General features: G+C 49.3%; 1 protein-coding gene across 2 annotated transcripts in view; it reads right to left on the reverse strand.

Moving 5' to 3' along the window:
- Window positions 1-14,750, reverse strand: part of ZSWIM5 (zinc finger SWIM-type containing 5) — an 82,644-nt gene that overhangs the window by 63,975 nt on the left and 3,919 nt on the right. Inside the window, exon 1 of one of the 2 annotated variants that reach the window (XM_021404976.1) lies at window positions 8,842-9,127. The exons of the other annotated variant lie outside the window; for it this stretch is intronic. Within the exon in view, the coding sequence (XP_021260651.1) occupies window positions 8,842-9,001 (160 nt within the window). The 5' untranslated portion in view covers window positions 9,002-9,127. Of the gene's footprint in view, window positions 1-8,841; window positions 9,128-14,750 lie in introns of those variants that run through there. 2 annotated transcript variants of the gene reach the window in all.

Below are 14,750 nucleotides of genomic sequence, written 5' to 3' on the forward strand. Positions count from 1 at the left end.
CCACCCACCCCCATCCCACTGCCAAGCTCCTCCAGACCAGCACGTTCTGGGGTTTCCTCCACTCACTGCCTCCCCGCAGACCAGCCCCAGGGCACAGCGTACAGCTGCTTTCCCCTACAGAGAGGCACTGAAGAGTTGCAGAGGGTAAGGTCGCAAGCAAGAGAAACTTCTACTTTCACTGCACGTATTTGGAAACAGCAATGCCATCAGAGTTTAAATTTAGAAATCAAGCAAATCAGACTACAGTGTATCTGTGTTTTAGCTCAAATTAGACTTAAAAAGCAAATAAAACCTGTGCCTGTACAGTGCCCCAACACCCCCACTCCATCCCAAACTTAGCATTTTTTTCCTACGTCACAAATTCCAAAGGCAGCTAATTAGCCAAGACTCAGCAAACTCAGGTTAAAAAAAGCAGCGGCTTCAGCTCCATCAGGGAGGCAGATGGCAGCGGCGCGTTGCAGACGCGGCAGCCTGCATCAGCACTTTCCCCAGCCGATGTCTGAACACTGGAGCACTGCAGATCGGCTGCCAGCAGGCCACCAACAGGTGACTCCTGGGCACAAAGAAGTCCTGCCCAGCTCTGCCATGCAGGTGGGGAGCCAGCCAATGGAAGTTCTCACCCACTGCTGGTTCGCCCTCACGCTCCCGGTCTCATACAGAGAGCTTGGGTGTACCTCGTGGTTTTCAGTGTGCAACACATTTCACCTTGCCTTTCCCCAGATTTGCTTCCCACCTGACACACAAGGATGCAGGAAAAGATACGGGCTATTGCTAATGATGGAGAAGTGAGAATGTATAATGGGAAAATCTATGCTAGATAGAAAAAGTAGCAAGATCGGTGCTTAGGGGGCCCAGCTGACTCTTCAGAATAATCCCTTACGCCAGCAGGAACCCAGCCAGGTAGACACAATCTAATTAAAATACATCAGCCCAACACAGGAGTCGGAGGTCCCTCTGGACGCAGTGCCCAGTGCTCAGATGTGAGCAGAAATGAGGAAAGGTCAAAATTCCTTGGACTCCATCCATGGTCCTGCTTTTCTCTCCTCCTGGTTTTAAGTAGGTGTTGACTTCAGACACCCTTGCATGTACTCTTCCCAGTGCCCTGAGCTCCTGCTAACAGCATAAGCCATTAGTGTACATAGGGAGCAGCACGTCCCATTCAGTATCTCCTGTCCCATTTCACCAAGACCTAACATACGTCTCAGCTAGAGGTGTAATAAAAGTGTTCCTAACCTGCAGGAATGTGGATGCCATTTGTGAGCTACTGAAAAGGTGCAAAGTGCAGCAGCTTCAGAGACACAGGGGACACAACACAACCCACTAAATGGATGGCCAAAGCCCCACGAGAACTGGATGGTCTCAGCACTGCTTTGTCCATTCTTACCTCCTGCCTTCCTTCCCCTCTTTATCAACTCCATCCTAATCTGATCACAGTGAAGGGATCCAAGCAAGACCCTCAAGCGAGAGGAGTCACCAGCTGCCTTCATCTCTCCCTGAACTTGTCCAGCTTACACTGAGCACTGACTACAAGGAATGGCAACCCAGGGCATTTGGGGCAGCCCCATCCCTTCGGTGCATTTCTGCTGTCCTCAGCTCCTGACCTGGGGGGTGGACAGGGTCTGGGCTCCTTACCTGTGAGCTCCAAAGGACAGCAGGGGGCTGGCTGCCCTGAAAGCAATATTAAAGCCTCTTCAAAACATCCAGCCCATGCTCAGGGACTGATCGATAGCAATCAATTCTTGCACATCAGCGGATTTTGCAAATGCCTAGCACGCTGCTGAATGAGGCCATTAGCACCTACAATCTCAAACTAATAGCCTGTAATGATGGGATTTTACCTATGTTAATAGCAGGCCAGATGATAAACAGCAATTTCACTATCAATGTTCATTGGGGTGAGTGGATCTTAATCTTGTCATGGCAGAGATGACAAGGCAAAGACTGTGCTGGCACACTGGGACACAGGTGATTTGAGGGACAGAAGGAGCAGTTGGCAGAACAGTCCAAGTGAAAGGAATAAGAAGAGGGGCCAGGAAAGACTTATCATACGAAGCTAAACGATTAACATGGGCTGACTGTTATGCCCAGCCACAAAGCATGGACCCACCAGGAACACACCAACCCCAACGCCTGCGTGGGCAGGTAGCTGGCAGCCCGCAGGTCCCATCCCGAGGCCACGTGCGCTGCAAAAGTTAACCTCATGCCGGATCCAGCTCCTGTCTCGTGGGCTTAATACACCCAGAGCTGGAGCAAGGGTGTTAAACTCCTACACTTCCAGTTCAAAGGCAGCTTTGCAGAGCTGAGCAGTCTTAAAATGCACAGCTTTTCCAAAGCGTGACCTTTTCACAAGGTTTCCAATTCAGTAGAGATTTGTTTCTTCCTTCTTCAAGCACATAACTAATGACAGTCATGAAACACCTCCTCCACCAGCAGCATGCTGGCCAGCCAGGCTCCCTGCCAGGCTGGGAACATCACAACCAGTTCCCTTTGCTTATGATAACGATGTTTTGCAAAGTGTGGAAGGCACCGACAGTCGCCATGCCACCAGCAGGTATCCAGGCTGTGGGTGCTGGATGCAGGCTCCCATCCCTTCGTGTGATGTAGGATCAGCACTGACCCCATGCAATGCCTGCCACCTGCAGCAGAAATGCCTGAAGCTTTCAGAAAGCTGCTCAAGTCCCTGATGGTGCTCCAGCCAGAGCCGTGCCTGGCCTAGTGATGTGATTCAAGGTCAGGTTGATGTCGAATGTCTTTCTCAGTATAAACAACTCTATGATTCTAATTATTAGTTATTTCCTGTCAATATGAGCCTGGGAGATCTTCCCAGCTCTCTCAATGGTCACATCCCACCTTGCTCTTCATTGCCTTGTGGGCTCTCCGGGGAAAAGAGGAGCATTTTAAAGCATTTGCATCAATAAATTTTATAGCACTCCCATGAAGAAACACCCGATTGCCCCCTAGCAAGTAAAACCCCCTTCTCATCCCATCCTCTTCTTCCTCTGCTCATGCTCCTGGAAGCTTCTTCCCTTCCCTGCACCAACTGGGAGGTCTGCAGGGCAGAGACCTGTCATCACACACCTCGAAGTGCCGTTATGTGCCACGCAGAACAAAACCATTTAATGGCAGTATATCGGCTGTCTTTACGTCCTTGCCCACAAGCTCAGGAGATTTGTATTATTGTAAAGTACACAGGAGCAGCCACCTGAGCAGGCACAGCACACGCTAGCCACGGGGGCTTCAAGTGCTGAAGGAACTGGAATCAGGACCCAAGTGGAAGTCCAGCACGCTGACATTGTCAGGAGTCCCCAGCACCGATGTGCCAGGTATCTCTGAGCCAGCTGATGGGATGCTCCACGGCTCCCACAGCCTACCAATTACTAAGCCACACAGCTGACGTTTGCAAGGAACATACGATTTCTATGTTGACAAAGCTTCTCCAAACACAGGGCACACCGTCCCACAACGTTTACAGCCCGGGTTACAAACTTCCCAGAACGACTTCGGCCCAAACAAAGGGGAACTCCGGGCTTACACAGAGTTCCCAAATGAAGCGGTGGCCAACCTTCCTTTAGGCATTTTCTCTTCCCGTTGTGTATTTACTGCACGGATTTGTTTGGATGTGTTCTGCTCATGACTTGCTCTTTGGAGAAACTCCAAATCTGCCTCCCTCTTAAGGTTTGCTACAATGTAGTCATTCAAACTGATTGCAAACATCAGAAGCTATGTTTGATTTCTTTATGCACACTAATTCTAGACTAGGTCACCAAACTATTTTCATAGTTGTGTCAGCACTGTCTAGACAAACCATTAAAAACAGGATGCAGCGATCACCAGAAATGCAACATCAAGTTCATGCCCAGAGATACTCCCCACAGGGGAAGAAAAGAAGGCGGCCAAATCCGTCATTACACGGCCCATTCACACAGCTTGGCCAGAGCTGGCTCTGCTTTTTTGTTCAAGAGGACTTCACCAAAACTCACCAGAAAAACGTGTATTTAACTTCGATTTTTAAAAACATATGCTGACATCAACATTCCCAGAGAACAGCAGGATCTTTGGAAGGGTTTGTCCAAAAGTAGCAAGCCTACCCAAAGGCGGTTCCTTCATGCTATTGGATACCCAACACCAGATCCTCGCCAGGAGGCAAGGAGCCACATCACCATCGCTGCCACCGTCACTGTCATGGTGCAGGGTGACCTGCAGCACAAGTCCCCCCACCCGCACCACCAAACCCAGAGCCTCAGCACTCACAGCGCTGCTCCCCTGCACTGCGCATCAGAAGCACAGCTTCCCATTTCTTGCCACTTCTCGGCATGGAGCTCTTCCAAACTCCAAGAGCACGGGCTGCAATCTTGGCAGAAAGGGACGCGCAGACAGAAATCAGCGCTCTGTCAAAACAGGGAAATAATGCGGGAGCTGATCTGTGCACATTAATCCGCTGCAGTCAATGAGGAGACAATTTCCCTGGAGAAAGTCATACATTAAAAGGAAAAAAAAAAAAGAAAGAAAGGAAAAAAAAGATTAATGTGACTTTGAAATATCACAAGCACCGTTTATCTTCCTCCTGCCACCGCAGGTTTTTGTCCTTTTTTTTTTTTAAATACAAAGAGAGCCTTAAAATTCACAGTGAATACAGCCCTTCTGCCTCAGATGTGCAAACATAGGTGCATTACAGTATACTAAAAATACAAATACAGTACCACCTGCCCTCTCAGTACCCAACCTTCACGTTTTTAATTAATTTAATAAAAAAAAACATAATTGCTTTTCACTGTCATAGCCTTCTAATTACGCACGGAGCAGACGCGTGCTCCTCGCAGCTCCCGGTCATGGCAGCAGTGCAGCCACACGCCGAGCTCAGCCCTCAGTACTCCCAATATAAAACATTGCTCCCTGATGTGCATACATCGCAACAACCCAGAAGAGTTAACCCACTTCACTCTGTGCAACACAAAGAAGAAAGCTGGACTTAAAATCGAGGTGAACTGCGTGAACACAGCTTTGGCAATTCTGAAACAAATGAGCTCACCATGGCATTTATATCCCCATTTTCCTTTTACACGTATCCCATAGATCATAAATATACATTAATAACTAACACTCAAAGTTTACACTCAGCTGTAACATTCAGGATCAATACTCTTCAAATGACCTTTAATAGTAATGAGCTACCATAACACTGTCTCGAGGACATTAAATTTTTATTAGAAATACTTTATTACAAGTGTTCAAACCCATCTCTGCGCACTTGCACGCCCGCACAGACACACTCCCACCATGATATTTTTCCCTGACAAAAAAAGCAAGGTCTTCCACGGCTCCTGAAAAATGTCACGATGGGTCAAGTCTGACATTGGATCACGGTCCATGCCTCCCTACATTCATAGGGTGGATGGTTTGTAACAGTTTCTTTCTTCAACTGGGACTCACATTACAGAGAAAACAGATTTTAGCAGAATGATGAAAGCGAAGGGATGGAGGTGAAGTCAAACAAAGGAACCACGGGGAAAAAGGGAAAACATTTCTCCATGCTGTCATTAGATGATGCCTCCATAAGTCACATACCAAAACCACAGAACATAACGATGCAGAAGAACAGGAACACACCCCAAACCTGACCAAGCAATATTTCCCCTCCCTAACCATCTCACCCACCCCCAGTTTTAGGGAAATGCTCTAGAACTACAGCACAAGCACCTTTCTGAGCCCTTCAGAGAGGATGCTCCTTCGCCCCGCACAGAACCATGACAGCAAGTATCACCTGAAGGCGTGCTGCACCCCAAACCCTTTTCCGGGCCTCCAGACCAGCAGCCCCCAGCCCAGCCCCATTCTCCCACCAGCTGCTGCAGTGCTTCATTAGGGCCCAGGTAGCAAAAGGCACCGTCCCTGTGGGCTCATCAGGGCCCATCCGCAGCAGGTAATTCCCAGTGCTTAATGACCTGAGACCAGCCAAGTCGGCGGCAAATGGCAACGGGAATCTTCTCATTTGTTACCCATCCCCACGTCCTGATAAAAAGAATGATTACACTTTTAAGTTCGAACAATTCCCTGCAGTTGTAGCCATGTCATATCTAGATTGTCTAATTTACATGCATATTCATAATCTCTGTGTATTTAATTAAATTCTTCAATCCCTGGAGTGTCTTCCCTAAACAATAGTAATTTATCTTGCACAGATAAGGGTGCCCTCGATTTATTCCATTCTGTAGCTAACAGCATTTCCTTCTGATCAAGGATAGGAAGCAAACTCGAACAGAAGGAATCTTTAAATATATTTAAATTGCAAGATTAGCCTGCTTCTCTTTCTCTCTCACCCCAACTTATCCTTTTAAACAATAAATTCATTCTCCTGAGCTCCGAGGAGAACCTTTCACCCAACATTCCGATAACAGCAGCATGCCCCCACTCCCCCAAATCCAAAAACCCTGTCTGTCCAAGCTAGGGTTGGGCAGAAGGCATCTCACAGACCACAGCTAGCAGGCAGCAGGAGCTTCATCCAACACGGCCCATCAGACAGCCCTAGCGCATGCCTCTGTAAGCTGCAAACTCCTCCATCGCAGCCAAGCTCTGCAGTAAAATGGCACGGGAGGAGTTCCAGGAAGGCCAAGCCCTTTGGTTTTATAGCAAGCATCCCCAGTAGGGATGCTACAATAGGGATGCTGGTCTTTGAGGGGCTGTTACTCATGTGATGACCTCAGGCTCCTCAAACAATGAGGGATAACACACAGCAAGAGTCCTTCAGAGGGACAGCTCCTCCTCCAGAGCACTGACTCTGTTCAAATATTAGTAGGGGGAATTTAACTGAGGCTGCAATTAGAAAAGTGTTGAAATATTTAGCAAAGTCAAACTGCTGAGAGCATCATGATGGGGAGGGGAAAAAAGTTAAAAAAAAAATCTGATGCTGTAATGTGTTTTTTTTATTACACGATTCTCAGGCCCCTCTCCCGAAGCTCCAGGCTGGCACCAACACAGGGTGCAGAAGTGCTATTCCCCCCCACAAAACTCTCTATAGGAACACCCTAAGGAATGAGACTGTTGGGACTCCCATTCCCACAGCACCACAGCTCTGCTCCACCACCACATCACAGCTGTGGCAAAACCGCTGCTGGTTGAGTCAACAGAGAGTCACCACCTTTTAAATTTAGCTGTTTTCCCCCCAGGGCAACAACCCCTTCCCAGAAGTACTGGGCAAGGAGGGCAGCGGTATCCCTCAGCCTGGGCTGCACAACCACACTGCCCCATTAAATCCAGGCTCAACACGCTCCCAGCAGGGCAAACGGGACAGTGAGCATACAAAGGTGTTGTCCTCCTCTAGCAGTGCCGAGCCTGCCCGCTGATACAGCCTGTGACTGCCAAATCCTCTTCCCCAGGAATTCGGAGTTGGATGCAGACATTCCCAGTCTGTTACTGATTCCAGCGCTTCCAGCTCTCTGGAGCACAGGGACATCCTGTCTCAAACCTGCCGAGCCTCATGCCAAGAGGCCATCTGCTCAGAGGGCTGACGAGGCCAGGAGGGCTGTCTTCCCGTCCCTGCAGGAGCCCAAGCACGCCCTCATGGCCACGAAGCTCTCAGCAGAGCCAGAAGCAAGGAAAGCCACCCAGGCAAACCACAGCTCCCATTCCCACATCAGAGGCTCCGCAGAGTTTTTAGACTTTGGAAATATTTCTTCCCGCTCAGGGCATTTTTAGGTTAACGGTTCATCAAACCTCACAGTCCAGGAAACCTTAGAGTGGCTGACCAGTGCGTGGGTGTGGGGATGGGTGGGGGAAAAACAACAACCCTCAGACATCAGCACTTCCCACAGCGCTTGAACCACAGGCTCCGTGCAAAGCCAGGAGCCACCAGAAAGGAGCCAAGAACCAGGCAGGCAGGCAGCACCGAAAGGGAAAGCCTCACTGATGCTTTGCATTGACTCCAAATATGGTGAGAACAGACAGCAAACGATCGCTCTGCGAAAGCATCAGTCTCATTTTCAGGATGCTCTCCAGAAGACAGCATTTCCACGTGAGAAGCAGCCACGCTTGCTGAGTCCTTCTGCAAAACCTCGTGGGTGCCACACTGCACCAGCAGTGATGTCAGCAGAGGGAGCACACAGCACTGGACCCTTCTGTCAGCCCAGGAACAGGTTCCCCTGTTCAACACGACGGTGATCCCTTGCACTGGCTTCATTTGGTTTGGTGTCTTTTCCCCAAGCCTTATTTCACATGCATTATTCAGGTGCAAAAGAATTGTGAAGCACTGGTTGTTTCAGGAAGAGCCCTCCGTATGCAGAATCTCACTCTGCTTAAAAAACTCATACTTTCAAGCAGCCCCCTCAAACTTGGGCAATTCCCATCAACTTATTCCCCCACGCCACCCACCCTCTTTTCTCTATGGAGAAAGTTGAGAATCTGAGCCCCAGCTAAGAACATCTGATAATTCATCTTTATCCTGCCCAGTTTCTCCGAGTTTTTAGGACTTCACAGGGTCTAAGTAGCAGCAGATTCTTATCACAGTGCAGAGATTTTTATCACAAAGGCAACAGAGCCAATTTCCTCTGCTCCCTCTCCCAGCAAGCACAGCATCTTTTCTAACATGCTTCCAACAAACACACGAGCTCCCGTTCTGCCCCTGGGGTACCCCACTGGGCAGCCAGCACACTATGAGCCACCTCCAGCTCCAGAAAGACACATGGCATGCAAACCTTTCACACCAAGTCACCTCGTTGAACCCGAGAGATAAGGGCTGCTTGCACTGTATACAGGCTGTGACTCAAAGCAGACAGTAATGCACCTGAGGATGCCCACCCTTTCCACATCTTCTCTGCGATGTGGTCAGGTTGCAGAGAGATTTTTATTTACCTGAAATCAGCTTTCCATCTTCTTCCCATGCAAGCAGTAACTTCCAAACTGAGAAGCAAGTATCTGCTCCCAAAGCATGGCACCTGCATGGGAACAGCCAGACTTCACTAATCACGCCCTCAACCACTCCAGGCCCTAAAGCAGCAGAAGGCAAGGACATGTGCCGTGGTTTGTCACTTGTGCGCTGTGATGGTTTAAGAATTGTACAAGCATTAAGGTTGGAAAAGATCTCTAAGGTCACCCAGTCCCACCATGCCCACTGACCGTGTCCGTCAGTGCCACATCCCCACGGTTCTGGAACACCTCCAGGGACAGTGACCCCACCACCTCCCTGGGCAGCCTGTGCCAGCACAGCATCACTCCTTTGGAGAAGAAATTGTTCCTAATATCCAACCTGAACCTCTTCTGGTGCAACTTAAGGTCATCACTTCTCATCCTCTTGCTGTTAGCTGGGAGAAGAGGCTGACTCTCACACCTTGTCACAACCTCCTTTCAGGGCACTGAAGAGAGTAGTAAGGTCCCCTTGAGCCTCCTCTTCTCCAGAACGAACCATCCCAGTTCCCTCAGCTGCTCCCCATAAGGTCTGTGCTCCAGACCCTTCACAGCTCCACTGCCCTTCAGAACGCACTGTCCTTGTGTTGCTTTGAGGTTTTAACAGCAAAAAAAAAAAAAAAAAAACCCTGAGAAGAGTGGTGTGAAAGAGCAGCTTCATATGCCAGCACCTCAGCGTCTCCTAGACCTCAATGCACCAGCTGCCAGCACCTGACAAGGCCTGAGTTGACAAACATGGCTCCTCCAGTGGGACAGAGCACATGTAGGTAATGTGCACCAAGTGAAACTCAAGAGATGGAGACAGCATGATGAAGAAATGATGAAGGCAGGCAGTGCATGCTTCCATGCCTTCTACTGAGTTCTGACACTCAGAACACCCCTCAGCACTGCAGCCCCCAGGCTGGCTCCCTGCGCAGCTGCCGCGCAGCGTAGGCCGTGCAGTGCACGAGGCGGTGGCTGGGGACCAGGCCAGCCAGCAGAGCCCTTCCAGCACAGCTTCAACCAAATCAGCTCCTTGCAATCAGCACTTGGCAACCCCACGGTGCCTTAAACTGCTAAAAGCATCTGCTAACGATGCCGGCTGACCTCAGACACAGCCAGCCTGCTGAGACCATGGAGCTCTCTCTCGGTGCAACTCTTCAGAGAGCTCAGCCGAACCCAGCAACTTCCCAAAAATACAGAATAGCACTTCAGAAGCAGAGCCTACAGCCTGATTTTTCAACTTTCAGGCCAGATGCCCCTTATTTTAGTAAGTGTGTCAAGTATGGCTCGTCCACAATTTATGGATCAAATAAGGAAGGCTTAAAGAAGAGAGACTCGAGAGGGAGAAGAGACTTTGCAGCAGGAAAAAAGAAATGAAACATAAGATTTGCCTCAAAATGCAACAGAAATGCAACAGACCGAGGGGACAAATTAAAAAAGGAAACCGTAAAATGCTTACCCAACTCCTTTTTTAATTCTTACATCTGTTACTTTACTGTCAAGTTTCATCTACTGTGTAAAATTAGATAACTGTGTATATGTACATACAGATTTCTACGAGATGTGCAGATGGTTTTTAACCCCAAAGAAATTCTTAACTGTGCTCCCTGGGAAAAAAAAGAAATGCAACAAAAGAACGCTGCACTATGAGTTGCTGTGGAAGGAAGGAACAGCAATCGCACAAAGGTCTGAGGGATGCTGCAGTGCGAACAGGCAGAAGTTTCAGCCCATGCTCTGCAAACCAGCTACAGAAATGGGATGAAGACCTTCAGTTTGGTAATCGGGTGCAATTCCCTGACCCAAAGGCATTCACCAGGACTCAGTGGCGGCAGTATAAACGCTGTATCCTGTCACCATGCCTGCTCTGCAGTTACCCAGATCACATCATGCTCCCAGATGGCAAAGCTGCTGCAGAGGGGTTGCTGCCAACAAGGTGGCAGTGCTACCTTGGGGGCTTGGGGACAAGCCCTTCATCCTGGCCTGACTCCTCCTGCAAAACACAAAGCAGTCTTTTTTTGATTTGCTAGGAAAAGATGAAGGTTGCTGGGAGTTTCTTGATCCATGAGAGTGCTATTTACCTAGAGATGGGAAACAAAACAGAAAGAAATAAGGCCACCAACTCCAGTGCTAAAAACCCAGCAATGCAAACACAGAATCACAAAGGTTGGAAAAGACCTCTAAGATCATCCAGTGCAAGCATCATCCCATCCCCACTATGCCCACTAACCATGTCCCCCAGTGCCACATCTACCCTCATCCTGAACCCCTCCATGGACTGTGACTCCACCACCACCCTGGGTAGCCTGTGCCGCGTGTCACTACAGATCCTAAGGTCCTCCAAGAGCACCACGTCTGGGTCCCAAACGTGGCCCAGGTACCCAGGATCCAGCAGATGGTGGAAGCAGAAGGGAAGACCAGTAGACATGCAAAGAGATGATGCCCTCCGCCTGCAGCCACACACCAAAACAGCGAGCACAGGGCTATCAGAGATCCCAGACTCATTCAGATCATGGCGCACCTCCCAGAACCCCATCAAATGCCATCACACCTCACGATTAAGCATGGAAAATAGGAATGAGGAGGGAAGGAAATTGCGTCCGCTCCTACGGGAAGGAGCGAGCACTCCATTAGGGCACAGAAAGGAGCAACATGACTGCAAGTACCCCAGCGTCAGGACCACAGTCAAGACACACAGGCGCCTCTGGGAGGGGCAGCTCTGCCTGAGACTCCTCTGAGCAGGAGGCAAACCAAGGCGCGAGGAACAGCAGCAGCTCGAGGATGAAGTGCTCCTCTGGAAACAATCAACCTCTAATAACAGGGCTGCAGCCTGCGTGTGAAAGGGAGGGAGGAGGAGCAGGCGGGGAGCGAGGGACTCGCTGGATATTTATCCCATCCTCATCTTTGTGTTATCAGTACCCCGGTATCAGCATTGTTCAAAATGGCTGCTTAGATGGTTGCCAGCAGCAACAACAGAATCAGTCCATCTGCTGGCATTCTCTCTAATCCATCTCAAACACTCTTCTTCTTTTTAAATGCACACAGGGAAAAAAAAAAAAAAAAAAGAAAGAAAGAAAAAAAAAGCCCGCCTTGTACAAAGAAACAGAATCCTCCTATAACAGAGCCTTTTAACTAGATTTTATGCCACCCCTGTTTCCAGGACACACAGACAAAAGTTAATTTTACGATAAAAGAACCAGTGTAAGGTGCTTTTTTGTTATGAGATCAGAAAGCAAATGGAATTTGAATTGTCTGCAGTGGCATGTATCTGACAAAGATTAATTTAAACAGATATTGTCTCTGAAACCAAAGTCCATTGAGCGGCTTCACAGCCCATCAACCATGCGAAAGCGGCTCCTCCAGCAGCACTGCTGACTCCACCACTTTCTTTAAAAATGGCTTAACCTATTTCTTGTAAGATAAAAAGGTCACATATAGTTCTATTTTACAAACCCATAATAGCCAACGCCACACCACGCAAGGACAATTGGCAGAAAATAAGAAAGGGAGGGGGTGGATCTCCTCCCCCCTTCGCAGACAGATGCTCGACGCTCGCCGGGTATTTTCCCAATGTGCGGTCCCAGCACCACCGGAATATTTCAGCATGGAAACCCCACAGCTCCGCGGGTCGCTGCTGGAGCCCAGGGCAGCTCCGTGCAAAGGGAATGGGACGCTGCCTCCAAAGGATAAAGCAGCGCGGGTTGAGGCAGCTGCTCAGGCTTCAATGGGACGCGAGCACAAAAAGCCGCAGAAATCCAAATCCTGCCATTTCTGTCCGTTTTTCTTTCCAGTTTAGACACAGCACCGCAGGGAAAACGCTGCCAGACAGTTCTGGAGTATTTGATACAGCAACAGCCCAGCTTTGGGAAAAGAATGAAGGGGAAGCGAAATAAAAGATGACAGCCAAAAGCACTTTTAATATAGTTTCAGTGCTTTCAAGAGAAAGCTTCTGTACACAGAGCAGTGGGTGAACTGTTACCAAAATAAACACAACTGGCTTTAAAAAAAATAATAATAAATTCCTTATCATCAGAAAGAAAATCGAAAGTGATGAGAACGAGCAAATGAAAGACAAAAAAATAATTAATTTTTCATTCTCCAGATCTGCTCCTTTTAATTTGACATCCAAAGCCACTGCCATTCATTCATGCAAATCGTGTTTATCTCAGGGACCCATTTGTTGCTCTGCCACTCCCCTGACAGGGCTTTCGTCTTCATCAAGGGAGCAAAGCAGCGAGGACTCAATGGGGCGCATAGCAGCAGTGGCTATCACTGGTGTCCCAGCAGGAGAAAGGCCTGGGCTCGAGGGGGAAGCGGCCATTCTGTCCTTGCAGAGGTCCCCAAGCAGGGCACAGGGACAGGGCAGCAGTGCTGCCCATCTGCAGGCATCAATAGCTGAGCTGATGCATGGCCACGCAGCCCACAAGCTGGCATCCCAGCGCATCCACCACCTAAGCACATCTGGGGCTTTGTTTTGAACGAAGCCAGCAAAAAAAAATAAAATAAAATGGAGAGAAAAAAAAAAACCTGGCAGCGTGCACCCAGAACACAGCATTTCATTAATTTGTGCATTACTTGAACCGCAGCGTTTTAGCAGGGCTAACCCCAATCCTGCACAAAATCCTAAGCCGTGAGAGCTTGAGACAAAAAGCCAATGCTCTTACAACGCGGCGCCGGGAAATCCTTCGGGGGGAAACGTGGCGGTGCCATGCACTGGTGAACCCTCAGCAATGAACAACGCACACGTACAGCACCGACCGAACGTTAAGGTTAAAAGTTTAAAAAATAAGCGTTTGAAAAGTTGAATTTTTGCTCCTGGGACGTTTCGTTGTAAGAATGGGGAGATGCTCTCCCCCTCGGCATCCCCGTGTGCAGCGCTGTGCTCCCTGCAAGGCGCTACCAGGTCCTGCCCAGCGCCGCTGCCACGCTCGGCTGAGCGGGGCCGTGGGATGAGGCAGCTCACCGAGTCCAACCAGAGCTGGATCCCAGGTCAGAAGGAACAGCCACAGAGCACCCACAGCACAGCGAGCACCCAACTACAGCAAAGCGCACTCCCCATGCAAAGCTCCAGGGACAAAGCGCAGACACACGTGTTGCAGGTGATGGCCGTTTCAGCACCATTAAATATCGCCTATAGATATAGATACCTGCTCTACGTGGCCAAAATCCAGGTCTGCCGTACCAACAGGAAGCAGAGGCAGGCAGCCCCTGCCCGGCACAGGTAAGCTCCTGCTGCCCCTTCAGCCCACGCCCCACTCCCACGCCTTCCCTCCGAGCACTTCAGATCTGTTTACTCTTCAAAGCCACAGCTAAACATTTCCTTTCTCACCTTTTACGTTTTACCCTTTCCTCGGCCCAGCATCCTTTTGCCTGAAGGGAGAAGGCCATCCTAGCTTCAGAGGGTCTGTTTAGATGCTTCGAAGCCAAACAAAACCCAACCAAACCCCGCACCCAAGTTACAGATCCAGCTGTCGGAGCATCCCCAGCCCTCCCTGCAGGAGCCTCTGCTGTTTTCCATCATCTCCCATTCCCCTTTCTGTAACACAGCCCAGACTGCACCCAAGAAATACCTCACCTATGAGGGAGCAGCTGTAAACAAACCATCAGATTTAATGCCTAGCAATCCACCGTTGTAATTAGGCAAGTTAAGAAAAAATAATTAGAAACGTAAAGAGCATAATATATATGCAAAGCGCTCCTTGCGATGGGACGGGTGAAGCCCTGCCAACCCCTTTCATGTGGTCTGGAGTATTTTTAAGCCACGTGGTAGGATGAAATAAACACCTAAAAAGCAATGAATTAATTAGTAATGTCGTACACCAGCCACCCCTCCCAAAAACAGAGAGCAGGGAGGGAACGGCTCTGAAATCTGCACTCCC

Source organism: Numida meleagris, chromosome 7, assembly GCF_002078875.1.
Source record: "Numida meleagris isolate 19003 breed g44 Domestic line chromosome 7, NumMel1.0, whole genome shotgun sequence".
Classification (NCBI taxonomy): domain Eukaryota; kingdom Metazoa; phylum Chordata; class Aves; order Galliformes; family Numididae; genus Numida; species Numida meleagris.